The following is a 22287-nucleotide window of genomic DNA, read 5'->3' on the forward strand; positions in this document are numbered from 1 at the left end:
TTGCTGATGATTGACACACTTGCCTCTCCTCACAACTCCTAAGTTCACTCTAACAACATCCTTAGAGCTGCCTAGGACATCCTTGTAATCGGTCAGGAAAGCATCCTCAATGGCCTTATTATCAGAACAGAGTACCCCAAATTGATCCTTAATTGAAATAATTTTGTTGAGAGCTCTCCTAGCCTTGATGGAGCTGTGAAAATAGTGTGAGTTCTCATCATCACATTTCATCCATTGAACTTTTGCTTTTTGGTAAAGGAACATATTCTTAGCCTCATTCAGTTCCTTATAGGACTTAGCAGCAGCTCTTTCTTCAGTCTACAAGCTGACATTATGTGGATCCTGATGAAGCTTTTTCTGAATATCCTCAAGTAGAAGCTGAGCCACCTTGGCAGTGTTGATTATGTCCCCAAACCCCTCTTTGTTCAGCTGCCTAAGAGGGAATTTAAGGAGCTTGAGCTTCTTAACCACTTGAAAGCTCTTACAACCCCTGATCTGTTGCTGCCAAACATCCATGACAGTACTCTGAAATATATCATCCTTGCCCCACATGTTAAAGTACTTGAAGCAAGATGGTTTCCTATCAATCTCATCCCAAAGACGAATGATGCAAGGGCTATGATCAAATAGTCCCTCAGGTAAGAATGAGGCAATACCTAAAGGGCCATTGTTAATCCCTTGGTCATTAGCTAACACTCTATCAATTCTACTAATGACACGCTTATTCTCTTCTTGTTTGTTGTTCCAAGTAAAATAAGCACCTTGGGTCACAAGGTCATAGAGCCCACAATTATCCACACAATGTTGAAAGTCTCTGATTTCAGCTAAAGTCACCTCAGAACCAATACGTTCCCCAATATGCAGTACATTATTAAAGTCCCCCATAAGAAGCCAGGGACCATGAACAATGGATTTGCATTGAAGAATGGAGTGCCACAGGCTGGCTCTCTCTGAGTCCTTATTGCATCCATAAACAAGGGAGCAGGTCCAAGAGAAACCAGTCTGTAGATGCTCAACAGAAACATGAATAGCCTGCACATCCTTCATAATCAAAAGCACATAAAACTGGCCAGGATCCCATAGGAGCCAAATCCGGCCACTCTCATGAATGTCATTGTTATTGATGAACTTTCAATTATTCCCTAAACCAGCTTTCACATTACTAATATTAATAGTTTTAACTTTAGTTTCTACTAACCCAAACAAGCCTACTTTATTAATGTGCAAGAGACGTCTAACATCACCTTGCTTATTCTTTTTATTCAGACCACGAACGTTCCAAAACCTTATGCTAACCATTGAGATGATGAGAGGATAATCCCTTTCCCATGCTATTCAACAAATTCTTCCTTATGGAATAGCTGAGAACATCAACAAACGTGGGCCCTGAAGAAGTCCCCTCCCCTTTCTTAGTTAGTCTGTTGAGAAATTTGGCAAGAGTCAGAGAATTCAGCATTGAGCCCTGATATGGCATGGGTGTGACAACCATATGAGGCTGCAATAGCGGAAGAACTACATCAGACTGACTGCTCTTTCCCTGCTGAGGTACAGGCACATTCTCAGATGCTTTTGAGGGGACGGGTATCTTAGGTTTCCAGACCTGTTGCACTTTTTTAGGCTTAGCAGTTACTGGTTTTTTCTTACAGAGACCAGTTTCATGTCCTATTCCATGACACAGGTTACATGAGACTGGTTTCCATTCATAATGAACCAGTTGTGTCTGACAATTATCATGTTCATCAATGAACTCAATTGAATCAGGCAGCTGCTCTCCCACTTTAACCTCAACCAAGTATCTAGCAAACCCTAGGAATTCCTTGTTCTTAGTAGCCTGATCACTGCATATTGGTTTACCCACCAAGCCAACAATCTTAGGTAAGGCTAAACCCCAATACTTAATTTCTAGGTCATACAGGCGAATCCACACAGGTACTAAAACTGGTTTTTCCTTAACAAGTTTCATTCCAGGATTCCAGTCCTTGACAATGAATGGCTTATTGTCAAAGAATAGAGGCCCTGAATGAAGTGCACGTTGCTTATCATCCTTTGTCTTAAATCTGATCAAACAGACACCATTAGGTTGATAAGCAATAGATGCAATCGCTAAATTCTTCCATATACGCCTGATAAAACCTCCTAACACAAGGCTCGGTGGATTAACACCAAGGACATAGAAAGAAATCACAGACGCCCAATATTCTAACTCCGGATTGACATCAGAGGCTTCAATTTTCAGAGAAGGACGCTTACCAGACACTGCCGATTTCTGTTTCCTTCGATTGCTCACCACCGTCCACTCCTCGTCATCAGTTGATTTGTCCTCATTGATTGAGACTAATTCCTTATCAAGGTTGAAAGCTCGAAGATCAGCCATGGAGGAACTTCCCACCTGATTAGCTTGTGATACTGTTTCACTTAGATTTGTAATATGTGCCGTACTAGTACTAATTTTTGTAGTAGATTTAGTAATAGATGATGAATTATTATTTTTAGGTGATTTAGAAGTACTAATCGGAGACGAGACCCGCCTGTTCCTCGCCATTGCTGAAGGAACGAGGAGAATCCCTAAAATCGCTGATTTAGAAGTACTAATTATTTTTCTTTTGTAAAAGGTTTAGAGAATAAGAGTTATTAATCCATTGTTGTAAAAAAAAAAGACTAATAGCCACAGCAGGTTTCGCCGCCTCACCATCCGCATCACCGACATTCTCTGGCACCGATGTCCTAACCACCGCCACGTCATTGATCTTCGACGGGGATTTCTTCAATGTCGGAAACGAGATCAATCCGTCGAAATTTGATTCTGATCGACAATTGAGATTAATCCATAATCTTCATTAACCGACTCTCTTTATACTTCGTTGGAACTCTCGTCGGCGCATCAACTCCGGCAACATTGTTACCGTTATTTTCACAGCCGTCAATGTAATCGACGTCAGGCGACCTGTCGAAGAGCGGAGTCCACCATTTGCCATTGACGTTGGTTCTGATGGCGAATTTGCGACGGTTGATGTCAGAATGTTTGGTGTCGACGGCGGTGGAGGTGGTGGTGAGTGAGGTGAGTGGGAGAAGATTGGAAGCCATTGATGAAGGTTTGAAAACAGAGAAAAAAAATTGATTTAGGGATTTTTGTGTTTTTTAGGGTAGTGAAAACTGAAGTGTGATGCGTGTGTTTTTTTTTTTGTTTTAAAATATTAAGATATCTAAATTTCAGCCCTTTATTTTTGTTTATCTAGTGGCTGAGATTTTCCAAACTCACAACTCACCATAAGAACCAAACTCATGAGATCCCGCCTCTCTCTCTCTCTCTCTCTCTCTATATATATATATATATATATATATATATATATATATATATATAGCTATGTGAGTTTTGTTGAGGTCGAGTTTAGAACTCGAGTCAACGCTAGTTTATTATTCAATTATGCGATGATTGACTAATGAAATTTTATATCTTATTGTAATATGATTAAATAAGATTTAATTTAATAATTAAGCGTTAATTTATTAAATTAGTCGAAGTATTGTATTTTTCGAGGTAGAGGTAATTGGTTATTATATTTACAAAGGAATTGTAAATTAATTTAATTGGGCATTGTAGGACCCATTATGTGTTGATATAATGGTAAAATATCACTTAATAATTAGGTGTACATTGCTTATTAATTTGTATCATATAATTGTTGTATGATCACATTAATACTTAATTATACAAGATAATTAAGCATACGATTTAAAAGTATCTGTGGGACAAATACGAAAAATCAAATCGGACCTATTTTGCATGTAGTAGCCGGTTTTGTACAGACTAGGGACAATGATGAATGTTCTTCTCTATATACACACTCTACTATGTGACAATGACATGTCCTATATCCTTTAATCATATTGCTTTCCACTACACTCTACCTAATATACATAAGAGATTAAAATAAAAAGCAAAAGATACCCGTTGTGGGTGGGTGGAGCCGGTTTTGGCACTACAAAAGGGAGACTTTAGTTGTCTTATTTCACTACTTGCTTTTGCTTCCACTACTACAAATACAGGCAACTACAACGGCCCTTTAACAACGCTTATTCACGAAAATCACCATAAGACGTTGTAGAATGGATGGCGCGAATTTTACCAAACTTAATTACAACGGTTCTGTGTTGTTAACCGTTGTTATTGGTTTTAACAACGGGTCATACTTTCAAAACCGTTGTTAATATAAAAACTAATAACAACGGTTGAATCTGTAATACATTTTAACCGTTGTTAATAATTTGGCGCAAAATTAGTGAAAAGTAATTACAACGGTTGTTTTAGAACCCGTTGTTATTAGGTTGTAACAACGGTTGTATACTGAATAACCGTTGTTATTAATGTTATGCAAATCTTAAGAACAACAGATTGCTTTATTCTGCTATACGCTACAAAACACAAACACAAGCTAATACTGCTACTATACACAAATATCATCCTCCATCCCTCCCTGATCGTCTCTCTGTCTTCATCTCCGTCACTGTTGCCAGCGTCTTCTCTCCCTCATCGTGTTTATCAATCAGGTATATATGTTTTTTAGCAATTTTTAGCAACGCTTATAGATATAGGATTTTATGTTCAATTTCCTGGCCTATGAATGCCGATTATTTTTGAATTTGTGAATTTTTTTGGGTTATTATCTAATTTGTTGATAATTTAGCTTAATTGCTTTCCTGAATTTCGTTTATTTGTTTGCCTATTATTGGATTTTATGAATTAGTTGCCTACATATTACGAATGTAGAAAAATGACTCGAACTTGGATAATTGATGCAAATATGAGTGACCACAACTATAAGGATGGTTTAGCTGAATTTTATGAAGTCGTTTCTAACAATTTGAAAGTTTCTTCTAGTATTGCATGTCCTTGTGAAAGATGTGGTAATATTAGGTATATGGCTTTTCCGGACCTTAAAATACACCTAGAAAAGTGGAGATTTAGTCGATCCTATACACGTTGGATTTTTCATGGGGAACCATTAGAGGACGAGAATAGCTTTGAAGAAGATGATGTTGAGGTACACGAAAGGCTAACTGATGATCCTGAGTTTGCCGAGTTTTTTGAGTTGGAAGAGTTGGAAGCAGAGAAGTTGAATGTTGGGTCTATAGATAATGAAGAGAATGATGATGAGTCGAATGCTTTTGAAGATGTAGGTCTTGACATTATTAATTGGGATGACCTTAACAACATGTATGAGAAGTTGTGTGAGTCTGAAGCACATCTTTATCCTGGTTGTAAGTTCACAAAAATGTCGGCTGTGGTGAAGTTGTATAATATCAAGGGGTCAAATGGGGTGAGTGACACGTGTTTCACTAGTTTTTTAGCTTTGATAAAGGAGTTGCTTCCAGATGGTAATGTTCTACCTGTTAAGAGATATGAGGCAAAAAAACTAATAAGAGGAGTGGGTATGAAATATGAGAAAATACATGCATGTCCAAATGATTGCATATTGTATCGGAAATTATATCAAAACTTAACCAATTGCCCTAAATGTTTGGAGTGGCGTTATAAGGATAAGGAAGGGATCCCGGCTAAGGTGTTGTGGTATTTTCCATTGATACCAAGAGTCATAAGGATTTATGCGAATCCCGATGATTCAAAAATGTTAACTTGGCATGAAACAGGAAGAATAAATGATGGAAAGCTAAGACACCCGGCAGATGGTATGCAATGGAAATCGTTCGATGCTAAGTATCCCGAGTTCGACAATGAACCTAGAAACTTACGTCTAGCACTGTCCACTGATGGAATGAACCCACACGGAAACATGAGTAGCCAACATAGTACTTGGCCAGTAGTGTTGGCTATTTATAACTTACCTCCATATGTGTGCATGAAAAGAAAGTATTTGATGTTGTCGTTGTTAATTTACGGCCCTAAACAACCTGGAAATGATATAGATGTCTATTTGGAACCTCTTCTAGATGATTTGCGAATGTTGTGGGATAGAAGTATTTGATGCATATAAGAACGAAACTTTCAATTTGAGAGCGATGTTATTGTGTATAATATCTGACTATCCGGCTTAAGGCGACCTTTTTGGGCACACAGTTCATGGGAAAGAGGCTTGTCCATTGTGTGGGGAGGATATCGAGTCTGAATACTTGAAGTCTTCTCGTAAGTATGTGTATATGGGAAATAGGAGGTTCTTGTATCATGACCATTGTTATCGCAAGATGCAGAAAGCATTAAAGGGAAGACAAGAACTTCGTCAACCTCCTAGAATTTTGAGTGGGCATGAAGTTTATCAGAAAGTAAAGCATATTGAGATAGATTATGGGAAGAAGAGCGGCTCTAAATTGTCTACTCGTGAGTATAAGAAAAGATCCATATTTTTTGATAAACTTCCATATTGGCCTGACCTGGAGGTCAGGCATTGCCTCGATTTCATGCACATTGAGAAAAATGTCTGTGATAATATTATCAATACCCTTCTGAATGTTCCCGGTAAAACAAAGGATAACGCTGCAGCTAGAGACGATATGAAAATGATGGGTATTAGGCTAGAGTTGGCACCACAGAAGAGAGGTAATCGTACATTTTTACCACCAGCAGCTTATACCCTTTCACGGAATGAGAAAAAAGAGTTATGTGCATGCTTGAACGGAATTAAAGTGCCACATGGTTATTCGTCGAACATCAAAAGCCTAGTGTCGATGCAAGACCTAAAACTCACCGGGTTAAAGTCACATGATTGTCACACTTTCATGCAACAATTACTACCTGTGGCTATTCGTTCCATTTTACCTGAAAAGGTAAGATATGCTATAACTAGATTCTGTCTCTTCTTCCAGTCTATATGCGAGAAAGTCATCGATCCCGATGACGCGGATTCATTGCAGGACCTCGTTGTAACCTCTCTTTGTCAGTTTGAAATGTATTTTCCACCCTATTTCTTCACTATCATGATTCATCTGACCATTCACTTGGTTAGGGAGATTTTGTACCTTGGGCCCGTGTACTTGAGATACCAGTATCCTTTCGAAAGATTGATGAAAGTCTAAAAGGACTATACATCTAATCGGTATCGTCCGGAAGGTTGTATTGCTGAACGCGCTATTTTAGACGAAGCTCTTTCATATTGTTACGCTCATCTCTCCCCTGAGGAGTTGATTGGCGTTCCTAAGAATCGTCATAGTGACTGGATGACCGGAAAAGGTATTAGGGGCCGGGTTGAAAAAAATTGTGACACGTGAAATGTTGCATTTAGCACATACGTATGTGCTAAACAACGAAGATGAGGTGCAACCTTATATTCAACAACACAAACATGAGCTCAAATACGATCACCCAAACAAGACCGAGAAGTGGATTGCAAACGAGCATACGAAGACGTTTGCAGAGTAGTTTAGGAATATTGTCTTAGAGTGTACGAATCAAACTGGTGATGACATCTCTCCTAGGTTACCACGTCTTGGTTTAGGTCCAAATGCCAGGGTCACCTTTTACAGAAGTTTTGCCACTAATGGATATACTTTTTACACTCGCGAGCAAGATGAGTTGAGCACAATGCAAAATAGTGGTGTGAGTTCTGAATTTGAGGCAATGCACTTTGCTACTTCAAAAGATAAAAAGCTTATTTGGGGAAAATGCCTTTATTATGGTGTTATTCAAGAAATATTGGTACTAGATTACATTGATTTCCTAATGCCTTTGTTTCGATGTAACTGGGTTGATAACAACATCCATTGTGTCCGAAAGGATAAGATGGGATTTACGTTGGTCAATCTGGGTAAGGTTGGCAATAATAAGGATGATCCTTTCATAATGGCATCCCAAGCTAAACAAGTGTTCTATGTCACCGATCCTATGGATAAGAAGTGATCTGTTGTACTGTCTATAAGGAGTAGAAGGAGTAGTCCATCCGATAATGGTGATGATGATCAGGATGTCATTTTTGAGGGAATGGATCACTCTACCACTGTATCTTATTTCGACGATGTTGACATTGATCATGAGGACACTGAAAGCATCTATATGCGTGATGACCATGGTGAAGTTATTTGGGTTAACGAAGAAACTATGACATCCAAGAAACGTCCCCGATCCTGAGATGGTCTATAATGTAAGTTATTAGCTTTTATTTTTATTTTTATTTTTTAAATATATATATCTTCCTTTTAGTTTTTGTTTTTTTAAATAACTATCTCCACTGAACAGATTAGTAGAAGGAACTGCATATTTAATACAAACGTACTGGAAATCTTACAAGACCACAGGGTTACACATAATCTTTATTTAAGTTGTCTTTTCATACAGGCCCACGACACTACTTATGATAGGCGGATACAGACACACACAGTTTGACACTCAACAAATAACACACGACGTTTCTTGGAAGTTTCAGCCACAGACACGGACACATTTTGTAGGGGTTTTAGGGGTACATTGCTTGGAAAATAGCCACAACCTGGTTGTAGGCATCGACGCTTTCTGACCTGGCCGACTGCTGCCCATCAATGATGGTCGCATACGGCACTTGGACATAGTCCACGGCATTCTTCGAAGCTCAAAGATCCGAGTCCGTGGCTACCCTGAGGTATGGTTCGAGTGTTGATCTATTCGGAGCATTCCGATCGTTCTCGCCATGGCCTCGAGTTGAAACATCATGTCAAGCTTAAATGCGATTATGCATGTGCGGTGATGTTCCAAACTGAATGAGTAGACTCCCTTTGAATCCCCATGGCCCCCATTGTGGCTTAACTTTCTTGTTGAGTATCCCACTCAATAAGCTTATTCCTCAAAGGATTAAAGCTTTTGGCAACAAATTTTCCATTGTCTATATCTATGTGGCCTGGGGCATTCATCGGAGACACGATGATATGGACGACCAATATTTTGAGTCATTTTCAGACCAGTAATTTGATGGTTTAATTTATTTGTGAGTTGTGGGGAGCTAATGGGATGCCTCTTTTCTGAATTTATAGCAAGTTTGAGATGTGTTGTATGTCTTTAGCTTTTGGTAGCTTTAAAAAGCCAATAGAAGCAATGGTCATTGTTAAAGATTCCCAAATTTGCATGGCATGGTAAATCCTATAGATATGCAGTATGCATGCATGCTGGTGTTGTCTTATTTTCTTGATCTTATTATTAGATGTGGATGCTGTTGTTGAAATTGCTGAATAATGTTGAAGTATATAGTGCTTCTCTTTATTTACGGTATGTATTGTTACAGTTTGTTTGTAATGGAATTACAGTAATTTTTTTTAAAAAAAGGGTTCAACAATAACAATGGTTATATTGAAATTACCCGTTGTTAATACTTTCAACAACGGTTATATTAACAACACCCGTTGTTATTACTATCAACAACGGTTATAGTTACATTACCCGTTGTTATTATTTTCAACAACGGGTGTAGTACCTGTAATACTCCGTATTTATATGTCTTGGGGGTACTCTATCGAGTAGCCCTTACTCTGTCGAGTATGGGCAAGTTGTGGAATAAAATAGTTTCGACTGTTGGGTACTCGATCGAGTAGTGGGGCACTCGATCGAGTAAGGGGGTACTCGATCGAGTGCCTTGGGTACTCGATCGAGTGTCCGGTTTTACGGGGGAGTTTTCTCGGGTTTTGTTAATTACGCGATTAAGGTATTTAAACATATTCGTAATTGTTTTAAATCACTTTTTACAAAACCTAAAACCTGTTTAAGAGAGAAAGCAACTAGTCTTCTTCCTAATCGCGTTCTTGACAATTCCCGGAGTTCAGACGGTCAGTTCGTATCGTAGTTCGCGTCGTTGGATTCCTTGCGTCGAGGGTAAGCTTTTAATATAATTTCTATAATGTTTTGATAAGATTGATGAAACCCTAATTTAGGAATTGGGGTTTTTATGAGTAGTATTTGAATGGTAGCATCTATGTGTTGTATGGTAGGAGGAGAATTCGTAGAGGAGCCGTTTTGATACAAATTGTAGATACCGTCTGCGTGTTGTGCTTTCAGGTAGGATTTCCTACTCGGTATTAGTCCCATAATGGGATATTGGTGATGTGCTGTAGTTAGTTGCTTGATATGATGATTGTGATTGTGATTGTGATTGTGATTGGTTTCTATGGATCTCGAGATGCGTTCTCGGCTGAGTGGGGTCACTTGCGGGAGTGATCTCACACCCTAGTTTCGCCCTTCGTGGAACCCGCCACGAAAGGGGATGTGCACATTAATGGGACGGGGTTATCGCTCGTATGATGAGCGGGGCTTAGGTGGGAACGGCTGCGGTCCCCCCTGGCGTGGCGGTCCGGTGGACGGTCGGTATTGAGATGATGGGAATTGGTTGGTGGTGTGTGTGTGTGTGTGTGAGTTCAAATTTGTCTGTTTATCTTATTGTTGATGTATATTGAGTTGTGTGATTAGTACTGACCCCGTTTAAATGTTTTAAAAACTGTGGTGATCCATTCGGGGTGGTGAGCGATTGCAGCGGTATATCTTGGATACGCGTGGGATCTAGCTGGGGATGGAGTCATCACATATCGGAGTCTTTAGTCTTCCTTTGTGTTTGTTAGGACAGTTCCTTTCGGTTGGTTTATAGTTTGAGAACAGTTGTATTTTGCTTGATTGGTTTTGTAATGTAATCACTTAAACTTATTTAATTAAGTATGTTTCTTCATTGTCTTATGATTATCATGCCTCGGGCAACCGAGATGGTGGCATCCTTATACCTGAGTGGTCCTGGTAAGGCACTTGGAGTATGGGGGTGTTACAAATGGTATCGAGCGACGATCCGAAACCCGTAACCAATGAACTAAATGAACATAGGGAGTCAATTAAAATGAACCGGGGTAAAGGTTGTAGGAGCTAATGCAAAGACTTGGGAGACGTCCTAAAGTCGCGAACTCGCCCTACAATTTTGAACCGGTCACCATGGGATAAGTGTCGGGATCGTTATGTGCATATTGTGTCTTTGTGTGTATCTATGTAATAGTATGTTGCATGAATTGATGATGATGACGTGAATTATATGTTGGTGGATTGTAAAGCATGAAAGTATAATGATTGATACATGTAATTTGGCATGTTATAGTTATGTAAGGGAAAAGTGTTTTGTCTATATATATATATATAAAGCGATGTGTAAGTCTACATGTTGTTGTTGTCGTGTTGAGTAAAAGTACAGAAGGTTGGGAGTGTGAATTGAACATGTCTTTGAGTGAATATGTTGAACGAATATGGTGGATAAATATGTGGTATGATGGATGAATTAGTGGAAAAGATGAATCATCGTGGTAGTAACATGTGAATAGGGGACTTGATGTTATGTATTTGTGATTTTGGTTTACGAAAAGTGATAGAATAAAAACATGTGAGTAAGTCATAATTGGCAAGTTAGATAAGTTATGTGCATGATGAATGTTGTTGTTTGGCTTTTGAAAATAGTAACATATGATTATGAATACTGGTTTTATGAATTTTGGACTGGTTTTGTTTGTTTGGTTGTTGTTTAAGTTGTTTGGAAGTAAAATCAAGTAGTTGTGTTTTTCGATTATAAAGAGGTTGTCTTTAAACTGTTATAACTTGAGATTCATAAATGATTTTGATGTGATTCCAATTGGAGGTGATAGCTTGTCCTTTTACGATTCTAACGATAGGTCACACGCCCAAAACGACCAAGAAATGAGTGAGTTATGACTGTTTTACGAAATCTGGACAGTGCTGAGAATTGGGGTACTCGATCGAGTATCCTCGGTACTCGATCGAGTAAGGGGGCACTCGATCGAGTACGTCAGTTACTCGATCGAGTAGCCCTGGTGATTTGTTTTACGTGCTTCTGATCTTGACCTACTCGATCGAGTAAGTCCCTTACTCGATCGAGTGGCCTGTACTCGATCTAGTGACCCTTGTTTTGGGTCATATGCTTATCTTTTGACTTCGTTGCATATTATGTTTAGTTCAAAGTTATTATTTTGCTTCTTTATGCATTGTTTTACATGTATGATGGTCTTGTCGCGTAAGTTACCCAATCTTGTGGTGTAGTGAGTGACACCTGTGGTGAGTATGAGTTCGGTGGGAGGACATGAGTTATACGTGGTTGTAATAGATAGTGGAAAAAGAAAAGGAAGATTGTTATGGCTTAATTGAGATATAGAGCATGTTTTCTGAGATGAAATGAGATGAGTGATATGAGTGTGTGTTGAGTAACGTAGAAGTAAGTGAATGTGGGCAATGGATGATTTGAGTCTAAGGAACGTGAGAATGAAAGGATTGAGAGTAAGGATATGGATAGTGACAACTTGAGATGTGTAAAGAATTATGGAGGGAGGTAGTTAAGAGCCGTGTGGGTTAAGAATATACATAATGAAAGTTCGTTTTAAAGGGGTTGAGAAGAGTGGTATATAGTGAACTTTGTGGAGACATGTCGCGGGGTGGAGATTTGGCTTTTTAAGAGATGAAACTATTGTGGGTTTTCCTTGGGCAATTAGCGGTATGAAAGGAATTTTGATTTCTAGAGATGTAAGAAGGGAGATGCAGTTGTTGAACAGTAAACGTTGATTCTATGGATGGATTAGTGGCAAGGGTGATTGATGACATAATAAGAGAATATTTGTGGTAAGAAAGAGGGAGATGATATCGATATAAAATAATGGGATTTGAGTTTTGGAGCGATGAGAAGGTAATTGGTGCACTAAAGGGTTAGATAGAAGTAATAAGGAGTTGAGCTATTAAATTGGTATTATTGAGTGTAAAGAGAAAAGAAGGATAAAAGTAAGCTGAGGAAAATGTTCACCGGAGTTATGTGATATAAAGGTAAGGAATCATCGAAATGTGAGATAGTATCACAAGGATGTTAGCTGAAGGTTATATAGGAGCTTCAGGACAACATGATTGATAATGAGTTTCGAGGAATTAAGGGAGTAGGAAGTTGGTGGAGTATTGGCACGATACGAGATATTTGGTGGAGAGTTGGATGACAATACAAATAAGATAGTATTGGGAATAATGTTGAGGTAATTTTGTGGATGGGTTTGTTGTTCGTTATTTGGATTGTTAACCAAAAATAGGAGAAAAACCATGTTATTTTGATATGAGTGTAAGAGGTTTGATATACGAGCAGTGGTGGCATTGTGGTGTTATCACTAGTGGTTAAGAGTGATGGTATATTAGAAAGGTAGCAATTCTAAAGAGGCTGATTTGGTAGGGACCTAATTGTTGTGTATGATTGTGAGAGGGTATAAGATGTGGTTAGATGAGGCGTATGCTAATAGTTGAATAGTAAAGGTATGGTTATATTTGGCAGGAAGTGATGGTTGTGCGAATGGGGGAATATGTTATGAGGGGCATATGAGTTAAACTCGGGCGACAGGTAACCTTTATCGAGTGGTAACTTACGTGGTCAGGATTGACTAGTTGGTTGTGATTACGGGTCTATGATATGTGTAAATGTTTGTGTGAGGTTCTGACCTCACAAGAAGTGGTATGGTGTGATAATTATAAAGTTGTTTTATGAATGTTCTGTAATATATATGTTGGACACGGTAATTTAATTGAATGATATCCAAAAAGGTAATAATTTGATTAATTTGACATGGCTAGTTATAATTTTATGTGTATTAACAACACATGTGTATTCCGTGAGATGGTAGAGATGATGTTCATGAGATGCTTATCTGTTTATTCATATAATATGTTGCGTTGTGATTGAGTAAAGTGGATTTGAGTAAGTTTTCTTATCCGAACGGTTATTTCCGAGTCAGTATTTATGGAATTGTATGTAGTTGTGATGTCTATCGATGTGGTTGTGGTGCCTCGGGCGGTGATCCGGGCACGATATTTAGTGTTGTGATGCGGGTATTTTCGCACTACGGTGTGGTTGTTGGTGGCGGTGTTGTGATGCCGTCACCGGTTGTGGTGGAGTAGGCGGGATGATTATGATACGAGTTTTCGAAAGGCATACCAGTTATACATAGATTGTGGTTTTGCTTCTTTGTTGTTCTTTGTGAGTTTTGGTTGAACATATAGACAGTTGTCTTGCTTATTGATGTTTTTTTTTTTACCAGGTTAAGTTAAGAATGAGGTAGAGTATGATATGAAATAGAGTTGAATATGTTTTCGTTGTTGTCATGGTATAGTGATGTTCTATTGATGGGATACGGTTGTGAGAGGTTGTTACAGTAATTTTGATCTTGTGCTAGATAAGGCTTTAGTAGACATGGTAATGGGAAATGATTCGTGGAACATGTGTTGTAATGATACGAAAACGGCGGGTAGTTCATAATCTTTTGTTGGGACAAAGTGAGTGTAGGGTGTTGGGGGAATTAGTGTCATATTAAGTTATGTATGAGTTTTGCGGTAATGAAGGAAAGAACTTGAGGATCTGGAATGAGTGCACGTAACAAGTGTGGATCGTGAGTTATGCTTTTGATGATGGGAGTTTCATGTAGTTTATATAGAGAGGTATGTCATGTTGCGGTAATGTGGGAAAGTTGAAGTTTTGGGTTAAGATAAAGATTTTGAGGTATAGGTTAGGTGGTGTGACGCGTGAATTGAAGTATGAGAATTGTTTAAGTAAGAGAGCCTTGGATACATGCAGGGCGAGTGTTTAGAGTATAGGTGGTTATCTATGACATGTGATGATGATGAGAATAATGAGAAGATATAACTAAGGATATAGTATTAGTAGGTTACGAGGACGTAACATTTATCTTAAGAGGAGTAGGATGCGATAAAAGAGATTTTGATGGTTGTTCATATGGTAGTATATTTGGAAGTAGAGTGTTGGTGTAGCATAAGATATGGATTTGTATATGTTGTGGTTGATAGTGTTAAAAGGTCACGGACGTGCTTGTAGTAGTTTGATGTTAGGAATGCGAGAATACTTCGGTAGTGTTGACAGTTGGATGATGAGATTATGAGTGTGAGTAAACTTCGAGGACGAAGTTCCTTTTAAGGGTGGTAGAATGTAACATTCCGTTTGATGTCTATGAGTGTCTTGATTTTGGGTTTGATAGTTGATGATATTATGGAGCTAGCAGCATTAGAGGATGATAGTTGATTATGTATGGAGTTGGTGTCGTGAGAGATATATATGTGGTAGATACGATATAGTGAGTCATGTTGTGGAAGTAAACATAGTTGGTAGAATGGGGGTTAAGAGTTCATGTTCTATGTTCGGTCGAGTTCTTGAGTCCTTAGCTAAGTTGTTGTGTCTTGGTCGAGTCAGTATGGTTGTTTTTAGGTATGGGTTGAACTTCGGGGACGAAGTTCTTTTAAGGAGGGAAGACTGTAATACTCCGTATTTATATGTCTTGGGGGTACTCTATCGAGTAGCCCTTACTCTGTCGAGTATGGGCAAGTTGTGGAATAAAATAGTTTCTGACCTGTTGGGTACTCGATCGAGTAGCTGGGGCACTCGATCGAGTAGGGGGGTACTCGATCGAGTGCCTTGGGTACTCGATCGAGTGTCCGGTTTTACGGGGGAGTTTTCTCGGGTTTTGTTAATTACGCGATTAAGGTATTTAAACATATTCGTAATTGTTTTAAATCACTTTTTACAAAACCTAAAACCTGTTTAAGAGAGAAAGCAACTAGTCTTCTTCCTAATCGCGTTCTTGACAATTCCCGGAGTTCAGACGGTCAGTTCGTATCGTAGTTCGCGTCGTTGGATTCCTTGCGTCGAGGGTAAGCTTTTAATATAATTTCTATAATGTTTTGATAAGATTGATGAAACCCTAATTTAGGAATTGGGGGTTTTTATGAGTAGTATTTGAATGGTAGCATCTATGTGTTGTATGGTAGGAGGAGAATTCGTAGAGGAGCCGTTTTGATACAGCTGTAGATACCGTCTGCGTGTTGTGCTTTCCAGGTAGGATTTCCTACTCAGTATTAGTCCCATAATGGGATATTGGTGATGTGCTGTAGTTAGTTGCTTGATATGATGATTGTGATTGTGATTGTGATTGTGATTGGTTTCTATGGATCTCGAGATGCGTTCTCGGCTGAGTGGGGTCACTTGCGGGAGTGATCTCACGCCCTAGTTTCGCCCTTCGTGGAACCCGCCACGAAAGGGGATGTGCACATTAATGGGACAGGGTTATCGCTCGTACGATGAGCGGGGCTTAGGTGGGAACGGCTGCGGTCCCCCATTTGGCAGGGTCGGGTCCAAAGTGGACGGTCGATATTGAGATGATGGGAATTGGTTGGTGGTGTGTGTGTGTGTGTGTGTGATTCAAATTGTCTGTTTATCTTATTGTTGATGTATATTGAGTTGTGTGATTAGTATTGACCCCGTTTAAATGTTTTAAAAGCGTGGTGATCCATTCGGGGTGGTGAGATTTGCTAAGCGGTATATCTTGGATACGCGTGGGATCTAGTGGGGATGGAGTCATCACATATCGAGTCTTTAGTCTTCATTTGTGTTTGTTAGGACAGTTCCTTTCAGTTGGTTTATAGTTTGAGAACAGTTGTATTTTGCTTCAGTTGGTTTTGTAATGTAATCACTTAAACTTATTTAATTAAGTATGTTTCTTCATTGTCTTATGATTATCATGCCTCGGGTAACCGAGATGGTGGCATCCTTATACCTGAGTGGTCCTGGTAAGGCACTTGGAGTATGGGGGTGTTACAGTACCTCTACCCGTTGTCATTGATTTTTTAGACATATTTCATTTTGGCGCAAATTGGGTGAAAATATATTACAACGGGTATATTTTAACCGTTGTAATAAAGTTATGACAACGGTTGACTTTTATTGACCCGTTGTTATTAACATATAACAACAGTTTTGTTTTGAGGACCCGTTGTCAATAGTTTATCTTAATAAAAAACTAATTTACAAACACATACAGCATACCACACAAACACACACAACATCAGTTCAACCGTTGGTATCCTGAGTTTATTATTCTCTCTCCCCCGCTTTCTACATTCTCGTTGCCGGCCGTCGCCCAGTTTCCGACGCCCAGATTCCGTTGCCTCTCCTTATCATCCTGCTCGTTCTCTTTATCATCATCATCATCATCAGGTATGTTCACTTTAATTTTGTGTTTCGTCATTAGGGTTTTAAGACTATCATCTTTTTTGTTTTTCATGCATCTGTTTGTTTTTCGTGTTCTTTGTTATCTTTATCATCCTGCATCATCTACTTCATTCCTCTTATTAGGGTTTAGGATTTTAGAAGCTCAAACCGTTGTTTTAAATTTTCATTCCTCTTTATGGTTTTAGATAATACTCTGCATGACGTTGTTAAGTTGTTCATTTACTATTTCATTCATATTTGGGTTTTAGGATTATCATGGGTGAAAAACGGAAAACAAGTCAAAAGAATAATAAGCCTGGGGATGATAATAAGCCTGGTGAGAGGGGTGCTACGAAGTGCCCTGCAGCCTTTGCAGCTATAGCGGCTAAACAGCCGCTTAAAATAAAATGGAACTCGAAGGGTTTCCCTACTGGTCCAAATGCGGGGCATTTATCCACTTGGATTGGATGTTGCACAAGACAGTTTGTGCCTATCCATTTAGATGAAATTAGGAATTTGAATCCAAAATTGGCGGAGTTATACTTGGCTCGTATAAAGGAAGCCTTTGATATTGCCGATGAATGCCATGATAAGTATTTAATGCAGAAGGCAGTGGAAGTGTGACGTTGCTAGGGATTGGTTGTATGTGGACAAGGCAACGGGAGAGATGCCTAAGAGCCCGCCGGAAAACAAGTGTCCCACCATCAGTCAGGAACAGTGGGATCTTTTCAAAGCGATGAGAACTAGTGAGAAGTTTCAGGTTAAATATCCTCGCCTTTTAACGATTTACCTATCATTTTTTTTAATAATGCGTTCTTTATATAATCTTTTGATTATCTCATCTACTTGCGCTTTTATATAATTTGAAGGCCGTTAGCAGAAGAAATCGTGCTAACATTTCATGCAAGAAGGGGAAATGGTATGGTTCTCGAGGCGGTTACAGATTGATAGACACAACCTCGTAAGTAGCATGCATTCCCCTGTGAGATTTGATTTTTTTAATCACACTTGGACTTGATACACATTTACATGTATAACTGTTACCATGTTTGTTGAACCATATAGCTTTATATGTTTATGTTTTGATGATGTCAAGGTGCTTTACATTTTATATACTTGTTGCGTGTAATCATTTGTCAAGTGTTTTAGAATTAACCTATTACAAGCAACAGAGAAGATTTTGACAATTGCATGTAAAGTTCGCGCCTTCATTCGAAGATCAAACGGTTCAAGATTCATTCAAGAAATATGTGAAGACGGAGTTCGTCTAAAGATTAATCAAGCTTGGATGATGGTGTAGCCTATACTCGAAGATCTCCATGAAGATTAGAATAGTATAGGTGATTATCTCGTGATGGTAATCAAGAATGAATTTCTTGATTTAGTAAAGTTATAGCTTTGCAGCTATAACATTACTAGTAAAAGAGCTCAATGTTATAGCTCTCTTACTATAACATTGAGATGCTGAGTTTTTATACACGACTTATAAATGTTTCGAAAATTGTTTTATAATTGTTTAAAGTTTATTTTAAATGTTTTAATGAAAGTATTTATATAAAGCCCGGTTTAGTGAGGAGTCCGGCTTTGTATTGAACGTTGATTAGTAGTCATGATGGATTAACTTATGAGTTGGACTTTGCTACTAATTAGGGTTTCAATATAGCCTCTCTTAAAACCTAAATTATAATCATATGTTAAGACTAGGGTTTGCACGAGTCACGAGGCATATGAGCCGTGACATCTCGTTTTACCTAGGGTATATTAGGTAAAGATTTTATTCTATAATAATATCTTTACATATCATATGTATCCTACTTAATATTTTTGTTTATGATAAAAGATATTCTTGTTTTAGGAAATCTTATCATAATCTTAAAATTTATAGTAAAGATAATATTTGAATAGATTATATTCGATCTTTTGGAATATTCTTTATTATCTTTTAAGGCTTTTAGGAAAGAGATAATAAGAAGATATGATTTGTTTCTATATCTTATTATTTCGGCTATTAGGGTTTGTACTAAACCGTGTAGCCTACTCCTTCATTCCCTATAAATACTTTGCTATCTAAAACATCTAAAATAGAGACCTTAAGCATAAAAATCGATTTAAACTTTACAGAACAAACCGTGTGTTTTCAAAGAAAAACCGTTTTGTTATTTTGAAAGGTCGTGTGTTTTAAAACTCGCATACTTGTTCTTAATTTATCGTTATAAGATAATAGTGCTTAGTTGATTTCTTAACTTGTTCATTAACGTGAACCTTTGTTAGAATCATTAGTGCTTTCTTATTAGCGTAAGTTAGTCACTCGAGTATTTAACGGTACTCATTGAGTTACAGCTAGAGTTAGTTGTACGAGTTGGGTTAGTAAATTTGTAATCCGTAGAAAGGTACTAAATTTATTAATAGAGAATAGTGGACGTAGGTTTCGACTTGTGAAACTGAACCACTTCAAAAACCGTGTGTCTCTTCGTTCTTTCACTTGCTTCGTTTATTTCGTTTACTTTCATTAGTTGATTAGTTAAATTTTAATCAATAAACTTTAAATAATCAATTACATTCGCATAATCGAAAAAGATTTAAAAAGTTTTAAATCCTCAATTCACCCCCCCCCCCCCCTCTTGAGTATTTTGAATCAATAGACTCTTCAATTGGTATCAGAGCCTCGTGCTCTTTATTGCCTAACCGCAAAGAGGCTGATCTATCTTGTTTTTCATTTATCTTATCGTTTTATATTCCGCTGCCTATCACGTGATAAATGGATTCCAAATATCTCAAGTGTCCCGTCTTTGATGGGAAGAATTACGGATTATGGAAAAACATGATGACTCACTATGTGAAAGGACACGATTGGGAGTGCTGGAGGATCATTCAAAACGGACCGCACAAAATTTTTGTGGCATCCGAGGAAGGCACTACCTACGAAAAGAAAGAAGAGGACTATGTCGAGGCCGACTACGAAAAAGCCGAAAAGAACTCCAAAGCGATAAGTCTCCTGCAAAACGGAATGACTTCAACTGAGTTTGATCGGTTCTCTTCATGTTCCACGGCCAAGGAGATATGGGATGGGCTCGAATTAGCTTATGAGGGTACTTCCATTGTTAGGAAGCACCGAATAGATTTGCTTATGCAAAAATATGAGCTATTCATTATGGAGCCTAATGAGTCCTTAGATAGTATGTCCGCAAGATTTTCAAGTATCATAAACGAACTAAAAAACCTAGGTAGGAAATTCTGTACCGAGGACATTGCTAGAAAGGTTCTTAGGAGCCTTACTAATAAGTGGCGCTCTAAGGTCACTACAATGGAGGAATCACGAGATCTTGAAACCCTATCCTATCAGGAACTCATTGGTGCTCTCATGGCCCATGAAATTACTCTTAACAAGGATGACGCTGAACCAAGTCGCAATAAGAGTATGGCTTTAAAGAGTGAAGAAGTTGACTCTTAAATAGAGGATGAAACTGTTTTTTTGCACGACGTTTTAAAAATAGGATATTTCGAAATAAACAAACAAAATCATTCTACAGCAACAACAAATCGTCCAATAAGAAGGTTACTGATTCAAAGTCATCTTTCGCAAATAGAGGATGCTTCAAGTGTGGAGAGTCTGGTCATATGATCAAGGATTGTCCAACATGGGAGAAGATAAAAGACAAGACAAAACGTGAGAAGACAAAGAGAGAATTCAAGCAAGTTATGATGGCTTCGTGTTGGGGAGACCTTGACTCAGAAGATGACGAGGAATATGAAGACGACGAAGTGGCCAACCTTTGTCTCAGCAGTGTTAGTCTTGACCTAATCTCCGACAGTGACGATGAAGTCACAAATTCTCACTCAAACTACTGCTTTCTCGGAGAATCAGACGAAGATGACGATGATGAGGTAAGTTATCTTGAGCTTAAGAAACGCGTTAAGAAATTGTCTAAAAGTGCTTTAGTTAAATTCTTTGAACAATCTCTTGATAAGTGTCACGAACAGGATTTGGAATTGAAAGATCTAAAAGAGCAGATTCTCGAAATCGCGGAAGAAAATCATTCTCTCAAGGCTAAATCTAAGAAGTTGAAATCTAAAGTTATAGCTGAGTAAGCTACAACATTAGATTCTACTATGGCTGAAAAGAAGAAATTAGAGTCCAAAGTTATAGCTAATGAAGCTATAACTTCCGACCTAAAACTTAACATCAAGCACCTTCAAGCCAAAGTTATAGCTAATGAAGCTATAACTTTAGAACTTAGAAAAGCCAAAGAACTTTTGGAAACTAAGGTCACATCTGATGAAGCAGTGATCTTAGACCAAAAGAAAGAGATAGATTCTCTTTTAAAACAATTAAAGGAATCTAAGACTGATATGATCAATGTTAAGAAATAACATTCCGATGTTGTTTTCCTTCTTAACAAACGATTCCAAGACTTTCGTGATAACTTTAAAAAGGACAATGATGTAGATCACACGAAATGTCAAGAGGAAATTAAAACCCTAAAAGACCTACTTCTACACGCTAGAAAGGTCCATGATAAGTGGGAAGGTAGCACAAAAGTCCTAAACTTCCTAACCGAACAATCTGACAATAATATGAAGATGGGGTTAGGACATGAGTGCTACATCCGTAGAGATCACCCTAAATGCAAATCAAAACCTTCGGATTTTGATTTCAGAAAAAGGAAGTATGCTGATCTCCCTGAATACATGATTTGCAATTACTGTGGTCATACGGGTCACATCCAAATCAATTGTGTCAAAAAGGCTCATGATATACGAAAAAATGCCGAACATGCTAAAACTGTTGACACAGTTGTCGAAGATAAGGAAACCCCCACTAACGAACCTAACGAAGAAAGGAACAATAAATTTCATTGGTTCTATGACATGGCCTTTGACTACTCAAAGAAACCTACACTTCACAAAACCCTTGTCGATCTCAACCTAGTAAACCTATTCACAAGGGAAATAGTCAAGAGAGACCTAGAGAAATTCCTAGACCTAGAGAAAATCCTAACCCTAGAACTCCTCCCAAGACAAACAAACCTAAGGTTAGAAAAACGGTCATTAGACGTGTTTGGATTCAAAAGAATTTAGTATTTAGAGTAACTAATCATAAGGGACCCAACTTAGCTTGGGTACCTAAAAACTGTATCTAATCCTTTTTGCAGGAAGTAGTGAAAGAAAACAATCAATGGTATCTTGACAGTGGATGTTCAAGACACATGACCGGAGATAAGAATCTATTTCTTTCACTCAAGCCCTTCAACGGAGGAAAAGTGACGTTCGGGGACAACAAAAAGGGAAAAGTAATCGGCGTTGGCAAAATAGGAAT

At 38.3% G+C, this 22287-nt stretch overlaps 1 protein-coding gene across 1 annotated transcript; it reads right to left on the reverse strand.

Moving 5' to 3' along the window:
- Window positions 1-318: 318 nt before the first annotated feature.
- On the reverse strand, window positions 319-1047 carry LOC141651484 (uncharacterized). The gene has a single exon (XM_074459194.1). It carries the CDS (start codon window positions 1045-1047, stop codon window positions 319-321), a length of 729 nt encoding a protein of 242 aa, XP_074315295.1.
- Window positions 1048-22287: the final 21240 nt, after the last annotated feature.

The sequence above is a fragment of the Silene latifolia genome, chromosome 4 (assembly GCF_048544455.1).
Source record: "Silene latifolia isolate original U9 population chromosome 4, ASM4854445v1, whole genome shotgun sequence".
NCBI lineage: Eukaryota > Viridiplantae > Streptophyta > Magnoliopsida > Caryophyllales > Caryophyllaceae > Silene > Silene latifolia.

What these genes read in the sequence shown, in the direction of transcription:
- LOC141651484 (XM_074459194.1), bottom strand. Translation starts at nt 1,047, where the DNA reads ATGAAGGATGTGCAGGCTATTCATGTTTCTGTTGAGCATCTACAGACT.